This window comes from Phycomyces blakesleeanus (assembly GCF_001638985.1).
Source record: "Phycomyces blakesleeanus NRRL 1555(-) unplaced genomic scaffold PHYBLscaffold_20, whole genome shotgun sequence".
NCBI classification, from domain to species: domain Eukaryota; kingdom Fungi; phylum Mucoromycota; class Mucoromycetes; order Mucorales; family Phycomycetaceae; genus Phycomyces; species Phycomyces blakesleeanus.
The window spans coordinates 373,751-388,732 of NW_017265153.1; the positions used below are offsets into that span (position 1 = coordinate 373,751).

The 14,982-nt window shown below is 35.7% G+C and overlaps 5 protein-coding genes across 5 annotated transcripts; 2 read left to right on the plus strand and 3 right to left on the minus strand.

Annotated features, from left to right (window-relative positions):
* The first annotated feature begins 1,706 nt into the window (after positions 1–1,706).
* Positions 1,707–2,667, plus strand: PHYBLDRAFT_126729 (hypothetical protein). The gene is made up of 3 exons (XM_018429123.1): positions 1,707–1,728; positions 2,096–2,261; positions 2,322–2,667. The coding sequence occupies exons 1-3, from the start codon at positions 1,725–1,727 to the stop codon at positions 2,587–2,589; spliced, it is 438 nt and encodes a 145-aa protein (XP_018287882.1). The 5' UTR covers positions 1,707–1,724; the 3' UTR covers positions 2,590–2,667.
* A 116-nt stretch (positions 2,668–2,783) lies between these two features.
* PHYBLDRAFT_135500 (hypothetical protein) lies at positions 2,784–4,266 on the plus strand. The gene is made up of 2 exons (XM_018429724.1): positions 2,784–2,925; positions 2,983–4,266. The coding sequence occupies exons 1-2, from the start codon at positions 2,844–2,846 to the stop codon at positions 3,975–3,977; spliced, it is 1,077 nt and encodes a 358-aa protein (XP_018287883.1). The 5' UTR covers positions 2,784–2,843; the 3' UTR covers positions 3,978–4,266.
* A 924-nt stretch (positions 4,267–5,190) lies between these two features.
* PHYBLDRAFT_70504 (hypothetical protein) lies at positions 5,191–6,395 on the minus strand (the record flags this gene model as incomplete). Its single annotated transcript, XM_018442291.1, has 3 exons — positions 5,191–5,254; positions 5,667–5,795; positions 6,247–6,395. The coding sequence occupies 3 exons, from the start codon at positions 6,393–6,395 to the stop codon at positions 5,191–5,193; spliced, it is 342 nt and encodes a 113-aa protein (XP_018287884.1).
* Positions 6,396–8,506: 2,111 nt separating this feature from the next.
* Positions 8,507–9,549, minus strand: PHYBLDRAFT_135501 (hypothetical protein; the record flags this gene model as incomplete). Its single annotated transcript, XM_018429725.1, has 5 exons — positions 9,371–9,549; positions 9,235–9,309; positions 9,015–9,161; positions 8,766–8,940; positions 8,507–8,649 (listed from the first exon to the last, which is right to left on the minus strand). Exons 1-5 carry the CDS (start codon positions 9,485–9,487, stop codon positions 8,507–8,509), a joined length of 657 nt encoding a protein of 218 aa, XP_018287885.1. The 5' UTR covers positions 9,488–9,549.
* Positions 9,550–10,717: 1,168 nt separating this feature from the next.
* PHYBLDRAFT_135502 (hypothetical protein) lies at positions 10,718–13,393 on the minus strand. The gene is made up of 5 exons (XM_018429726.1): positions 13,042–13,393; positions 12,405–12,833; positions 12,082–12,309; positions 11,916–12,048; positions 10,718–11,820 (listed from the first exon to the last, which is right to left on the minus strand). The coding sequence occupies exons 1-5, from the start codon at positions 13,336–13,338 to the stop codon at positions 10,979–10,981; spliced, it is 1,929 nt and encodes a 642-aa protein (XP_018287886.1). The 5' UTR covers positions 13,339–13,393; the 3' UTR covers positions 10,718–10,978.
* Between the last annotated feature and the right edge of the window lie 1,589 nt (positions 13,394–14,982).

Here is a 14,982-nt window from a genome sequence, read left to right on the forward strand (position 1 = left end):
TAGTAAACCACGCAATTGCCAAGAGAACCATAAATTACGCTTTTTGGGGTTCTGTAGAAGTTTACTGAGTTAGAAAGCCAAAGTAAAAGCTGAACTCTGTAACAATTTTTTTTACAAGTAAAATATGTAAATGTTTTATCACGTGTATTGTTAGTTGTGCTATAGAATGTCTTTACTGTTCTAGACTTTAAGTCTACGGCTGGTGTGTATATACATATAAGCATTTGAATGTATTCTGTGATTTGTATTTGCATTTACGTTATTAATATTATAGAAATCACTATGAAAGAGAGACGTTGAATTGTCTAGAAATATCTTATTTTTATTTTTGACAGGTTTTTTATAAAACATATTTTTTTTACCCATATGTCTTTTTCACTGTATTTTGTTTATATATTAAAAAGTGCCTTTTCATTGTTAATTTGAACACATTTTGGTTGTATTGTGTACAAGGTCAGTTAAAGAAAGTAATAGAAAAAATAGAGACAGTGTTGAGTGATAATCTCAAGACGGCTAAAAAATAATGATTTGTAAAACTCAATAAAAAATAAATAAAAACTCAGACACAACTGTGAGGATTTATAAGTTGAAAATGTTATTACTATAAAAATGTAAACGAAATATACCTTAATAAACTTGGCTTTCCGAGACCTATTCTATTAAGCAAATGTGCAAAAAAGTCTCCTGAATATCATATATCTTGTATTAAAGTGGGAAGAATAAGCTCAGTTCTTACTAGAAGTTTAGTGAGTATTTAAAGTCTAGAATCAGGGAATCCCTAACTCTTGGCTTCAATTGCTCACCAAATGGCTTCCACCATGAAATTTGCGAAACATATATTGGAATTTAATTCGCCGCGTGAAATACAAACGCAAACGTTTGCAATTCAGGCTCGAAAACACCCTCTCTAATGTGTTTCTTTTCTCTTTGACAGGCTTTGTTCTTTTTAGTGTAAATCCAACTTTTCTTTAAATGTATACATGTTTGTAAGTTTTCTGAGGGTAGATGACTACATTCCTGAGAGCAAGAAACTACGCTAGCAACCTGTTATTGACGATTCCAACGGTTAACTGACAGTCTTCATATGAAGCATCATGCATAAACTCAAAACATTCTTCTCTGAGCTTTATATTTTGTTTTCAAGTCTTCCTTTTTCTACATAGCATTTGATGATACTGTCGATAGTCGCTCAGGTCAAGTTTGATAGTTTTGCTGTTTCGGCATTGCTTTGATTTTCTTTCAAAACTTTATCGACTATTGATTGCTTCATATGAGCACTGATAACGTTGTTTTTTTCTCTCTGTTATTCTAAGCAAAATATGTGTTGTTTGAGGTAGTGTTTTTGTTAGAATTACTGACTCTTTTATAGTACTTTTTTATGTGGTTCAATACGTAACTATAAAGAAGACAAAGGTTATATAAATTATATTACTTGTAGAATATTTGTAGCTGTACGTTATATAAGCATTATCATTATGTTGTTGGTTGGAAATTACGGACCGCACTTTTGGAAGATATATTCTTTCAAATTTAACCTGTGACTACCTCAAAAAATTGATTTAATTTTCTCACTTGTGAATGAGAAACTCTGTGCTGTTGCCGAAAGAAGCATAGTCTGTGTTCGAAACACCATCGTGACGTGTAGTTGGAATAGCTGCCATCGCGATAACCTAGTCTACACATGGAAACCAAGAAACCTCCTTCTACATTAAAAGACCTACATCATGGGTAAGATGGCCAACGCCATATAGCTTGGATAAAACCAATAGAATGTATATAGTCGATGAAGGAAGGAAGGATGGATGGATATATTAAATGGATAGACGGACATAATCCAAACCAATCTCGCGACATCCCATACTCAGCCAAATGAAGAAGAGAATGCCTTTTTACTTTGGACACATTGACGATGACAATCGAAAACGAACATTTCAATTTAAAACGGACAACAACGACATGATTTTACGGCTTATTCACCAATGCAACAAAACACACATATACACGCACACGCACACACGCATATATATACTATTTGGACACAGAAACTAGAATGAAATCGATATGCTGGAATTCTAACATGTCTCTTGCATTAAAGGTAAGGGACAGCCGAGAGGATTGAACGCCGCTCGTAAATTGCGCAACCACCGCCGTGAGCAGCGTTGGGCCGATAAGCAGTACAAGAAGAGAGCTCTCGGTACTGCCTTCCGTTCCAACCCCTTTGGTGGTGCTTCCCACGCCAAGGGTATCGTCCTTGAAAAGATGTAAGTTAACTTATATTGTTCAATTGACCGCAGTTTCTCTAATAAAGCTATGTTTCGTAGTGGTGTTGAAGCCAAGCAGCCTAACTCTGCCATTCGTAAGTGTGTCCGTGTTCAGCTCATCAAGAACGGTAAGAAGGTCACTGCTTTCGTTCCCAATGATGGTTGTTTGAACTTTGTCGATGAGAACGACGAGGTTTTGATCGCTGGTTTCGGTCGCAAGGGCCGTGCTATTGGTGATATTCCTGGTGTCCGTTTCAAGGTTGTCAAGGTTGCCGGTGTCTCTCTTCTTGCTCTTTACAAGGAGAAGAAGGAGAAGCCCAGATCATAAATAATAAATTATTCTCTGTGTGTGTGTGTACCCCAAAGTTTTTGCTCAATAAACATTGAAATGCCGAACTCTCTCTAGAAACTTCCAGTACCTGCTAAAACAAAAATTATGAGCGGGCGTAATGACGTCGAGTTTAGAATACATATATATATATATATCTACTTCAAAAAAAAATAAGTTTAAAAGGGGTAGAGGTTTCGGATACTTTAAACGCGTTTATCATCTTCTTTTTATTACAACTATAATATATTACCATGGGAAAAGACTATTATGAGATTCTTGGCGTCTCCAAGGATGCAGATGAAGAAGGAATCAAGAAGGCTTACAGAAAGCAAGGTACGCTTTTTATTCTTTAAAGAAAAATGTAGATTGTCAAACTTATCTGGAATGCAGCCTTGAAGTGGCATCCCGACAGAAACAAGGACCAGCCAGAGCTAGCAAACTCCAAGTTCCAGGAGATCGGTGAGGCGTTTGAGGTTTTGAGTGACAAGAACAAGCGCGCTGTGTACGATCAATATGGCGAAGAAGGTCTCAAAGGAGGAGGAGGATCTGCTCCAAGCAGCCACAGTACCCACACAACTACCAACATGGGTGGATTCCCTGCAGGATTCAACTTCCCCGGTGGCACTTCTACATTTTTCTCGTCTACTAGTAGCATGCCTGGCTCACACAAGGGATTCAGTCCTTCTAATGCTGACGATATATTCAAACATTTCTTCTCTTCGTTTGGAAGTGGTACAGGAGGTATGGGTGGCATGGACGATGATGAACCTATGCCCGAACGATTCTCTTTTGGAGGCATACCAAGAGGAACGTCCACATTCAGAACCAGCCAGACTTTCCCTCAAAAATCTTCTGCAATCAAACGGTCTCTCCTTATCTCTCTCGAGGATCTCTACACCGGAACAACCAAACGTCTCAAGGTTACACGCAAAACCCATGATAGTGCTACAGGCCAGTTGGTCATGACAGACAAAATTCTCAGCATCGATGTCAAACCTGGATGGAAGGCCGGAACCAAGATTCGATTCCCGGGAGAGGGCGATGAACTCGACAATGGCGAAGTTCAGGACATCGAGTTTGTGGTTGAAGAAAAGGAACATCCTGTATTCAAGAGAGATGGTGATAACCTTGGTATCAAGATTGATTTGAATTTCGTGGAGGCTTTGGCTGGCTTTTCTCGAAAGATCCAAACCCTCGATGGACGGACGTTGAACATAAGCTCTCAGGCAGTCATCCAACCAGGCCAGACATCTCGGGTTCCCAACGAAGGTATGCCGAATTCCAAGACTGGTAAAAAGGGTGATATGATTATCAACTACGATATCAAATTCCCTACTGAGCTCACCCCAGCTCAGAAAGAGGGCCTCCAGAAGGTCTTTGCTTAATCAAACCTACATGTGTTATTTGCTTCCCTTGTACATACGTGTATTCCCTTTTGTACATTTCATCACCATATAAAAGTTGGGCCCAACGTATCCAACTTCCAGATATAAGCTAGAGACGACAACAAAAAACAAGATCCCAAATGAAATTCAAGTCTTTCTATAGACTAATATCTTTATATCTACAATGGTTGTCCTTTTTATTATAACTCATCCCCATTATACCTAAATAAAATGCATATTTCATTTTATTCTATAATCTTCAAATAAATGTTTTTCAACGGTCAAGCTTATTATTATTGTTTTGAACCCTAAAAAAGTGGTATTAAGAAATAAAGACTGGAAAAGTACTTTATGTCAATCTAGAGATATCATGGGAAAGAAGTGTCCATTCAAAAGGCGAATTTGAAAAATGCTCATGATATTTTTTTCAAAATTGATCTCCGAATTGACCCTTCTTTCCCATAGTGATAAATATATATGTATATATTTCTAACAGAACTGTGAAGATAGAAATACTATTTAGTTGGCAGGATGAATGGGGTCTGTATACTAATAGCAAGAGCTTATAAATAAATCAAACAAGCGAAAAAAAAAAAAATCTATTCTCTAATAAATAGTGTTTTATGACAATTTCGGAAGCTACCGAATATTAGCAGTAAAAAAAACCCCCCCATCTCGGTGTAGATATAGGTCTATATCAAGAAAGGCGTTCTATATTCCAAGATCACTTCACATCTTCTCCTGTTAATACTGTGAGGGTAAATATAATAATATTAGTAACTATAACTGGGGTTCCTTCCTTCTAGCCAATCTTCAGGTGGGTCTCATCTTATGTCAAATCTTGTTTTATTTATAAAAAATCACAGTTTTCAACAAATTTCATATCCGTTCCAACTTATTTCTTCGACTCTTTCTTTTTGGTTCGCGAGTTTTTATTCATTATCTTACATATTATTGAAAAGAAAGGGAGATATCTCTGGGCATGACTTATATTTGGTCTTTCTATATTTTTAAAACAAGTTTATGAATTACTCTTGCACAGGTAACTCACGATTTAATTGTGTTTCTAATTGAGATGAACAATAGAGACAAGCAAAGTAGCAAGAAACTTCTTTAAACTAGCCTGATATTTAAAAGATAGGGCTTAATGCCTTTTTGAAAGGTATGAATAAAGTAGTTCACTGACTAAAGTATTTCTTCATTTGAGAAGAATCTAATCGCATTGTCTAACATCATGGAAATCTAAAGATTCTCTAATTTTTCCACTTTCCTTGTTTCTTTAATCACATAAATTAAGAAAAATGTATAATAAGAATTGAAAGTTAAATTACTATCTAAATTTAAAGAAATCAATGAAAATTTAATTTCTCTACTAAATAAAGCTTTGACTATATCAAAAACATTAGATAATTCAAAGAATTTAGCAGCTTTGAAAACCTTGAAAACAAGAAACTTTAAAGACTTGGAAGATTCTAGATTTTTTAAGGGTTATTAGAGGTTCTAATGACTTTAAGGGCTCTAGGTGCTTTAAAGACTTCACTGGTATCAGAAACATTCTTGTCATCATCATATACATATTATTATGTATATACTATATACAATGGTAATTGTGCTCCCAATTGAAATAAACAGTAGAAAAGTATGTAAAGTTAGGGATAAAATATCATATCATATATCATTTGAATATACACAAGAGAACTTTTGGATATCAAGACAGCTACAGAAATTTGAAAGGCTTTCTTAAATTTAGACAAACTGCTAGTACAAATAGGTAGTGAATATTTAAAGTTGATAGCAGTATAAAGACCATATAATAAACTTTAGGAAGAAGTATTATTATGAATGTTAGAAGATGAGTATATTCAAAGTATGAAATAAAGGAAAAAGAAACTAAGCAACACAGTGCAATGGTTGCTATTCTACCTGAACCAAGGTCTTCAATTTTTGTATGACTTGTGTTTGTTTTTTGTTTTAGTATCAAATGTTTAAATAACCTTAGACGGCGTCGGCAGTACCAATAAATACAAAAAAAAAATAACCTTAGACGAACGGTTTTTTCTTTGTAAGAATAGTATGGCTATTGCTTCTTAAACTGCCCCAATGGGGACAACCGCTCTACCTCGTTTCTAGCTAGAGAATATGAGTTATTCTTTTAAGAGAGATTAAACTCATTTTCTTCTTTGAGAAAACTTGAGCCCTAAAAGTCTAAAATGAAACTTTCGAACATATAAGTTGGTACTACATTTATCATATAATGTTTTTTTTTTACTCCTTCACTGCTCCTACAATTTTGCCCGCGTCTTCCATTCTAGTGTCTAGCTCTTTAATAAGAGACTCTTGTTTTGGTCCCTGAGATTCGCAGTAACGCCTGATGTTAATTAAGGTTCCCAAGTGGTATGGATTAACATCCTCTTCCATATCGATAGTAGAATTTCAACTTTGGTCATATGTTTTTCCTTGTCTGTTCTCGTAAAAAAAAGCACTCGTTTTGTCCTTTTTCCCAGTTATAGATATGAAGAATATGAGTTGATAAATAAATCTTAAATAGCTTAGCTTGAGAAATCTAAAGGTAAAAGGGGTAAAGATGTGAAGGAAAATATTTATTATTTATATTAAAGTAACAACAAAGTGTGGCTCAGAGAGCTTGAACCACTTCTTCGTATTTTCCTTTAGCAACTTGCGTATTTTTTTTCTACGAATACTTTATATCAAAAACTGTACCTAGGTATAGACTTGTCCAAAAAAAAACTTTCAAGACCTCATAGTACTTAACTATATTTCCTCGACTTTAGAAACTACACAAAATGCCTACCGAGTCGAAAACTCTGAATGGAGCGATAGAACACGTTCAGATGTGGCCTTGGAACCCAAATAGTCAGTTATAAATTTCCCGCCGATAATTGTAAAAATTATGCACAGCATCAATTAATTGTTTATGAAGAGAGCACTTAATTATCATCTACAGGTCTTTAAGAGATATAAAATGGACCTAATCATTCTGATTATATACCCCAGCACATTACATAGCTATGTTGCTCAGCATACAATAGCTAGTTATTTTTCTGGTCTTTATGCCTTTCCCGTCGATCCTTGGGTTTCAGGGTGCACTATCATTTCCAAAGAAAGTCTTGGTGAAGGCAATTTAAATATACATTAAAGCCCGTTTAATGCACTTGGACTTTTATATATACTAATTGTGCTCTTTCTATCATGAATTCTCTTTCTGCTGACAGCCTAATGGTCAGATATCTATACGCTTTGGCCCAAAATAACGAGGAATGTCAGCACAGCAATATTATATCGTCTTATGTTGCTTCTTTTTTCCCTGTCAACGATTAAAATAAAAAATAAACCCTACAAAATTAGTTTGTTTGTTTTATCCAGACATAAGTATCATCTTCTTTTTTTGGCAGAACTAGTTGTCTTTAAACAGCCAAGAGATTCTTGTCATTAAATGCATCATACTGTATTTGCAATGAATTATGTGCATATAATTGAGTTTAATGTATACTTATAAGTAATGAAAATATTGTTTATTTTTACTTTTAAAAAAAGGATCTGTGTTGATGAAATGATTTATACAAATGGGGACAAGACAAAACAGAACAAGATGAAATGAAAAGAATATACTTCTTTGATTCTGTGACTGATAGATAATACAATTAGTAGTGATGCTTTGGATGAAATTTAAGCAAGTAAAAGAAAAAGAAAAAGAAAGCTATATTATGGTTTAAAAGTGTCTACAAAATGCCGTACGACACATTCTCCATCTTCTTGGGTAAATCGCTGATCTCTACAGACGATTGACGCATGGGCATTAATGCCTCTGATAAAAACAAAGATACGCTCCCATTCAAGGCGAGACAAGTTTTCTTGAATTTTTTGCTGAACCAAAGTGAGGTCAAGTGGCTGTACAGAAGATTGTAATTCAGGTGTAGGAGATATACTGTACGTAACTATAAGTAATCGTATTAATAAAAGTCAAGTAAGTAAATATTCGATACTGTTGCTGTTGATCAAGCTTATGAAATATTCATGTACCTCTATTGGATTCTTGTGGATTCTTTTCAGAGGATTTTTGAGTCTCTCCTCCTTCTTGATCCTGAAAATGTGCTCCCTCCATTACATCGAGAAATGCTTCGTCCAAGATGGTCTCGCTGCGTGTAGCATGATGTCGCTCTTCTTCTTCATCTTTGTAGACCGGAAGATCTGTGCCACCTATTAAGATCTTTCCATTGAGAAGTTGGTGAGCTCTGCGTCTAGAAAGAAGGCCCTGGCCACCGACAAAAAGAAAAGCGAATACGAGGTATACCGGTACTACGACCGGGGTAACTACAAGTAAAAGATACCACGGACTCCACGATGACTTTGACTCTTCTTTTTTTGAAGGATCATTGACGCCGACAGCTGTTAACAATGCGGGATACTTTTCATCTCTTGTGCTAAAGAATATAATACAAGATATCAATATTGATATTGTTTTTAGGTCAATTGAAAAAGAACATTCTATCTAGCTATACTTTATAGCCTTACACTTGAAGTGATTTTGGGGTCTCGTAATATCCAATTGTTTCGAGGCCTGCTGTCCAGTAAGGTACAGTACGATCATTTGCAACATTGGCGTATACTCGCTTCACTTTAAACAATTCCAAGGCCTTGTAGAATTCTCGGTCTACACACAATAAAATATTGGTGATAAGTATTATTATTACATGATATACTTTATAAATACACAATTTGCAATATACTCTTCCCATTCTTCTCGCATAAATACCATAGTATGTTTACCTGGATCTGCTAATATGTCTAATAGAGGTCGCCCGTCTTCGTAATCATCCGACAATTGAAGTTGTTCGCCAGAACGAGATACCATATTTCCACACAAGAAATTGAAGGTTCTTCCTACGACTGAAGTGGTCGGACGACGTACACCCATATGAGGAGTAGCAAACGTTATAAGCCACTATGCGTACCTTTTCTTTAGTCCCATTGTACACAATTGCATTCGTTTCTTTGATATTGGCTTGCTTTACTTACTTGTGCTTTAACATGATTAAAGAATCCTTTTTTGGCAAGAATTCCAGCTGCATATCTGATAATTAAGCCACCAAGAGAATATCCCACGAGAGTAATCCTGTCGACCTTTTTGTTTTTCTCTGCTAATTTCTCGATGTGACTATAAATCTGCGATATAAGTCGATTAAGGTGAACTCTTTCTTGTCTCGAGGGGGAAGGAACAGGTCTTTGTGAATATTACATTTTTGATGAGTCTTTCTCCACAAATATCGACACCATCATAGGTGTACTTGGCTTCATTAACTTCTACATTGAGCTAGATAGGATAAATGAGCAAGCGGAATGAGGATTTAATGACTTGGAAGTAATGGGCTTACGATTGAAATAGAATCTCCGTAAGCTTCGTCGAGTTTGTTATGAATGTATTTCATATGTGCAGAATTTCCCCAGAGTCCATGCTGAAGAACTACGAGTGCAATAGTGGTTTCGGTCATAGAAGGGTTTGTGTTTATTATAAGGTAGCCTTATTGATTACTATTAGTATTATTATTATTTTAGTGAGTAAAAGAGAATAAGTAAAAAAACAAAAATTATATATATATATTTGGATTTTATATAAGACCCTTTATTTTTCTTGCCATTTCTTCTTTTGGACCTATTAGTGATGTCGGCTAAATTAGTCGCCGGAATATTAAGATAAGCAATTTCTGTGTGCTTTCGTTCTTAGCCCAACATTACGCGTACGCTTTATCCAAAAATACAACAAAATAAGAATAAAAGCTTCGTATTTTCGGATAAGATATTCTTGCGCGTGATAAGTCAAATGCCGTGTATACCATAAGAAAGCATATAAGGAATATCGTACAAAAATGCTGGGCAAATCCATATTTGTATAAATACGTCAGCCTTTGTAAGCGCCACGATCTCCTTTAATCCGCACGTTTTTCTGTTTCAATAAGATGAACACCCAATATATATTCATATCTTTAATTCTGTCTTTTTGCTTAAAAAAAACAATGTTTGTCGATAATAATTGTGGTTTTTATAAGCTTATATATCATGTTATCAAAGAAGAATCCTAGGCTCTTCAAACATAAAAGCATAAAGACGTTGACTCTCGGGATACCTATACATCTTATCTTGTTAAAAGATACCATCTATCATGTACTTCTTCTACTGAGGATGTCGACTATCAAACAAACATCAGTAGCTAAATGGAAGCGTATACGACATCTGAGTGTATACTTGCAATCTATATCTACTAGCCAAGACGATGTTGAATATTTCCGAATTGATGTTTGAAAAGGAGTCAGCTTGGGCCAGTTTCTGCTGAGCAGCCAAGTATTTACGCTCGATCGCTACAAAGATATTTTACACTTTTTTTTTATTTCAAAATTGGCACCGAAATTATTTTAACGCTCAAGATTAATTCTTTTTTTTTTTGTAATGAATTTATGAGGGTTTGTTGAGCCAACCTGTGATAGATGTGGGACGGTTGTTCTAGAGGACTGAAGGTCTTTAAAGTGTCTAAAGTGTGCTGTTCCGTTTTCCTGTTTTCCGGTTGGTTTGTAAATGTATATATTATAACCTTAAATTAAAGAAGGCTTTGTATCTCACCATAAAAAAATATTTAGGTAACCATCACAAATGAGAGGAGATACATATACCTCCTTCAGTCTTTCTAATATGGTAATTACGCTTTAAAGGTATTATCTGTTTTTTTTGTTGTTGGTTAACAGAACAATAGTCTCTGTTATATATATATATTTCAATTGGTCCGTTTATATCAATGTGAAAGTAAAATGAAGTAAATTAAGCTAGAGTAATATATAGATGCATTGTGTTGTGTTCTGTTGTGTTATGTTGTATATGTATTCTTTATTTATTTTTTTGTGTGGGAGAATAGTTTGAATTTTAAGGGGGAGGAGGATTTTTTTGTCTTTCTGTCCATCTTCTATAGAATATACATATCTTTTCAACTATGTTTAATCGACCTTGATGCTACCGAAAATCTTGCGTAAGAACAAGAGGCAGGCGAGGTAACCAATTGAACCAGTGAGGATTGTGAGGAGAACACTGATAAGAGTAGAGTAGCCAAAATACAATACAGTACTGGTAATACTGTTGATATCGAGCTTGGTGAGGTAGTAGAGGATAGAGTACAAAAAGACATAGAAACCAGCAGCACCAGAGGTAAGGAATGCTCTCCAGGACCAGTGATAATCCTCATTGCAGAGGTGGAAATAGCACATCAAGATGGTGACTTGGGAGCAGGTCAAGATAAGGACACCAAACACCAAGAACAAGAATCCAATGCCATAGTAGATTCTGTGAAACCAGATACTATTCATAATATAATAAAGCTCAATGAAGATTGCGCCAAAGGGTAAAATTCCGCCCATAAAGATCGAAGGAAGGCTACGGAGGTAGGTAGGCTGGTCAGGGATCTGACGGGGAATCTGGTTTGTACGGACAGGCTGTTCAATACGAGGTTTGCGGAGACCATAGTACGAACCAGCGGTACTGAGAGGCAAAGAAATAAGAGCCCAAAGGCCGAGGATGGCCATCATGGTACCAAAAGGAACGGCACCCGAAGAATGGGATCCGATCAAAAAGAAGTTGAGACCAAACAAGAAACCGATAATGATTCCAGGGAAAAGAGTGGCATTGAGGATAATGTTGAGTTTCCATTGTTCACCGCCATTCATCTTATACAGACGAGCAGAGGTAAAGCCGGAAATACAGCTGAATACCATGAAGAACACAACAGTAACAGTGGCGAGAGATCCACGGTTAGAGGGAGATAAGAAGCCAAGAATGGCAAACACTGTAGATCGTAAAATTGCAGATCAAATCAGATCAGATCAGTAACCCGACCTCAATTTTTATAGTATCCAGCACCTTATCTAAGTCTAATCTTACCAAGAGTCAAGGCAGTCATTGCAATCAATTGAGCACCACTTCCGACAGCCACAGCCAAGAGCATGGGATGGCTAGGAGGACGGAATACATCACCGTGAACCAACTTCCATCCATAATCTTCCTGGACATCCTCCTAATAGTACCCACCAACACAGTTCGTTATTACTAAACATATTCTTTTATTAATTACAGCTCTGTATCTAATATTTACCTGGGCTTCAACGGCATTGTAGCGCGAGATATCCTTGTGCAGAGCGCGCAAAAGAATCATAGCAACCATACCGGTCAAGAAGAGAACAATAACAATGGAGTTTACGAGAGAGAACCAGTGGATAGAGGGATCAAGGATGTGGAGATAGCTATCCCAACGAGTGGCCCATGCAGTAGATGAAGGCTATGACACAGTAGTGATATTGTTTTTTTTAATAAAAAAGAAATCTTATAAATTGCCAAGCCTTTTTTTGTATCTCCCCTCAATTGTAGACTTACATGCCAGATAGTGGAATAGGTGTAAACAACACTATCAGTACCATCAGCCTTTAGGTAAAGACCATGATTGGTTTTGTCACAAATAGGCTGTCCTTTGGTGTCCAGCTGAGTTGTCTTGCTGCTGGGCTTCACAACCACACCGATAACGCGGAACTTGGTTGAGGACCGTTCGTGGTAGTAAATGTTAATATCATAATGGTTGTTAAGGGAGGGGGTTTTGCCGTCAACATAACCAAGGTCAAAGCCGATATTGTAGTAAATTTCGCCTGTGTTCTTGTCGAGGTTTTCGTGGGCAGCTGGGAGACCATCGACAACCATGTTAACAGCATAGTTGTCAATGATGCGTTCATTGATAAAAGCGGCGTCTTCCTTGGGAATACTCTTTACATGACACAAAAGCTTGCATGTCTCATTCTTGGCCATTGAAAGCTAATAGCACATATAGACATAGATATGTACGTGAATAATTTGTCTTTCTTCTTTTTCTTTGCGCGTGGCTCATAATAATAGCTCCTCTTTTTTTCTTCTTCTCTCTTTTTTTTGCTCCTTCTTCCTCTTCCTCTTCCTCCTCCTTTCCTTTCCTTCTCCCTCTCTTTATGTATAGATAGGCATTCTTTATGCCTTTTATTATTGTTACCTGGAATGGTGATGTAAAGATACGGTCACCAAACAATACACTTCCTAGACTCTCGGACTGTTTCTGGGGGCCATTTTCTGGACGGCAGAAGTGGAAGCGATCATAGTAATAGTCGTATGAGATTACAGACTTGACTTGCTGGTTGGAGAGTGGGGTTAATGAGTTTACGTAGAGAGGCACGTTGTTTCCGGGAGCATAGTCCTGAGGGGCAACACCTGGAAGGTAGAATGCACTCGCAATTTGGAGTGAGCCCAAACACGCAAGACCTAATGTCCTGAGTGATGGTTTGATGACCATGATGATGATAACCAAAAGAAGTTAAGAAAAAGGAAAGATGAAAAATTCAAAATTCAAAAAAAAAAATCAAAAGAACTAATAAAAATGGTTTATTATATTTTTATTATTATTGTCATTCTTAAAAATACCTATTATGTACAACCTAAAGGATTTTGAATTCAGAAGTGCCAAAAATATAAAAGTGTCTAGTTTGGGCTTATTATTTTAATAGGAAAAATTCAAAATTGGTATATAAATGACGCCCCCCAAAGAATCCATTGGCCCAGAACACTTTCGAATACGTTACAAATCTCACTCTTATCTTTCCTGTTTTGGAATATTAAGGCTCATCGCAGCCTTCTTATTTTGTGTCAAGCCTGAAGTTCTTTAAATAAGTCAAATTGCCCTAATTTATGTGGTTGTACTGTCAATAAAATAAAGTTGCTTTAGGTTTAGATGTACATTTTACCTGCTTAAATCTGCCTGGCAAATGTTCTTGGTATGTATATATTATCTCTTTATCGAATCCTATAAAAAGTCTAAAAGCCAAACTACAAGATTCACTCTAGTCAATTTCGTTGAATTTTTAATTCTTTTCATTAATATTATAATAGGGCATAATAGGGTATATATATATATTAACTGATAAAAGAAACCCGTCTTCATTTTTCTTTCTCCTCCTCCTCTTCTTCTTCTAATTAACCTTTTTTATTATACACATGTACACACACCCACACACAAATAAGCTTCTCGTAAGAGAAATATCAGACAATGAATTGTTGAAAAAATGAAAAGCAAACTAAATTATTATTACTATTATTATTATTATCGCAAAATCATTGGTGCACTTGGTATAGCCCAGAAACAATCTTTTGAGGTCTAATTTATACCATGATAGATAGAACACATGGTTAACAAAGATTGGATAAAAGAAAAAAGTAGCAAGGCTAGACAGTAATTAACAGTATTGAAGCCACTTTGTGAAAATGCTTCAATTTCATGATTAGAGTAATTTATATTAGACTAAACCCATCAGAAAAAATAGAGAGAAGTACTGTGGATCTATACACCAAAGAAAAAAGTATGTGTATGCACCTGAATGCAAAGTTTGTCTCATAATACTTTCTCTTCTAAAAGTCGATATTTTCATCTATTTTAAATCTACTTTATTTTATTAAATAAATTTTCTATACGAATTTACAATGTAATAAACCAATATTCGATAAACCAAGCTCTTCTGTATAAATTAGTGATGAAGTAGCCTTATAAAACATAACCCGAGTTTATTCTTTACTTTGTATAGCTTGAAATAAAAATAATAATACTAAAAAGATTAACTTGGACCTGAAAAATTGAATTAGCTAACAGAATATTATAACCTTCTATTGAGCAGAAATATATAAAGAAATAAAGAAATAAAGCCATGGTAATGATATTCTTTCCAATAAAGTTGGATAGACTAGAGCTATATACATATAACATAAAGTACTTTGTTTTTTCTAAAAAAGGTAATCATAGTCACACACGTCTTTAATAAGTTATTGAACTTTCAGTTCTGTTGCTCATCTATTCTAATTTAATAATGACCATCCATCTTGTCTTGGCTGCTGTGCTAGTTCTGGCACTACCGATGGCGTGCTTGGCCACACCAGTGCCATACCTAAA

Coding starts and splice junctions, on each gene's coding strand:
- PHYBLDRAFT_135500 (XM_018429724.1), top strand. CDS start 2,844: ATGGGAAAAGACTATTATGAGATTCTTGGCGTCTCCAAGGATGCAGAT. Junction 2,926..2,982: donor GAAGGCTTACAGAAAGCAAG/GTACGCTTTTTA, acceptor TCTGGAATGCAG/CCTTGAAGTGGCATCCCGAC.
- PHYBLDRAFT_126729 (XM_018429123.1), top strand. Junction 2,262..2,321: donor GGTATCGTCCTTGAAAAGAT/GTAAGTTAACTT, acceptor TATGTTTCGTAG/TGGTGTTGAAGCCAAGCAGC.
- PHYBLDRAFT_135502 (XM_018429726.1), bottom strand. CDS start 13,338: ATGGTCATCAAACCATCACTCAGGACATTAGGTCTTGCGTGTTTGGGC. Junction 12,834..13,041: donor TCTTTACATCACCATTCCAG/GTAACAATAATA, acceptor ATGTGCTATTAG/CTTTCAATGGCCAAGAATGA. Junction 12,310..12,404: donor CCTATTCCACTATCTGGCAT/GTAAGTCTACAA, acceptor ACTGTGTCATAG/CCTTCATCTACTGCATGGGC.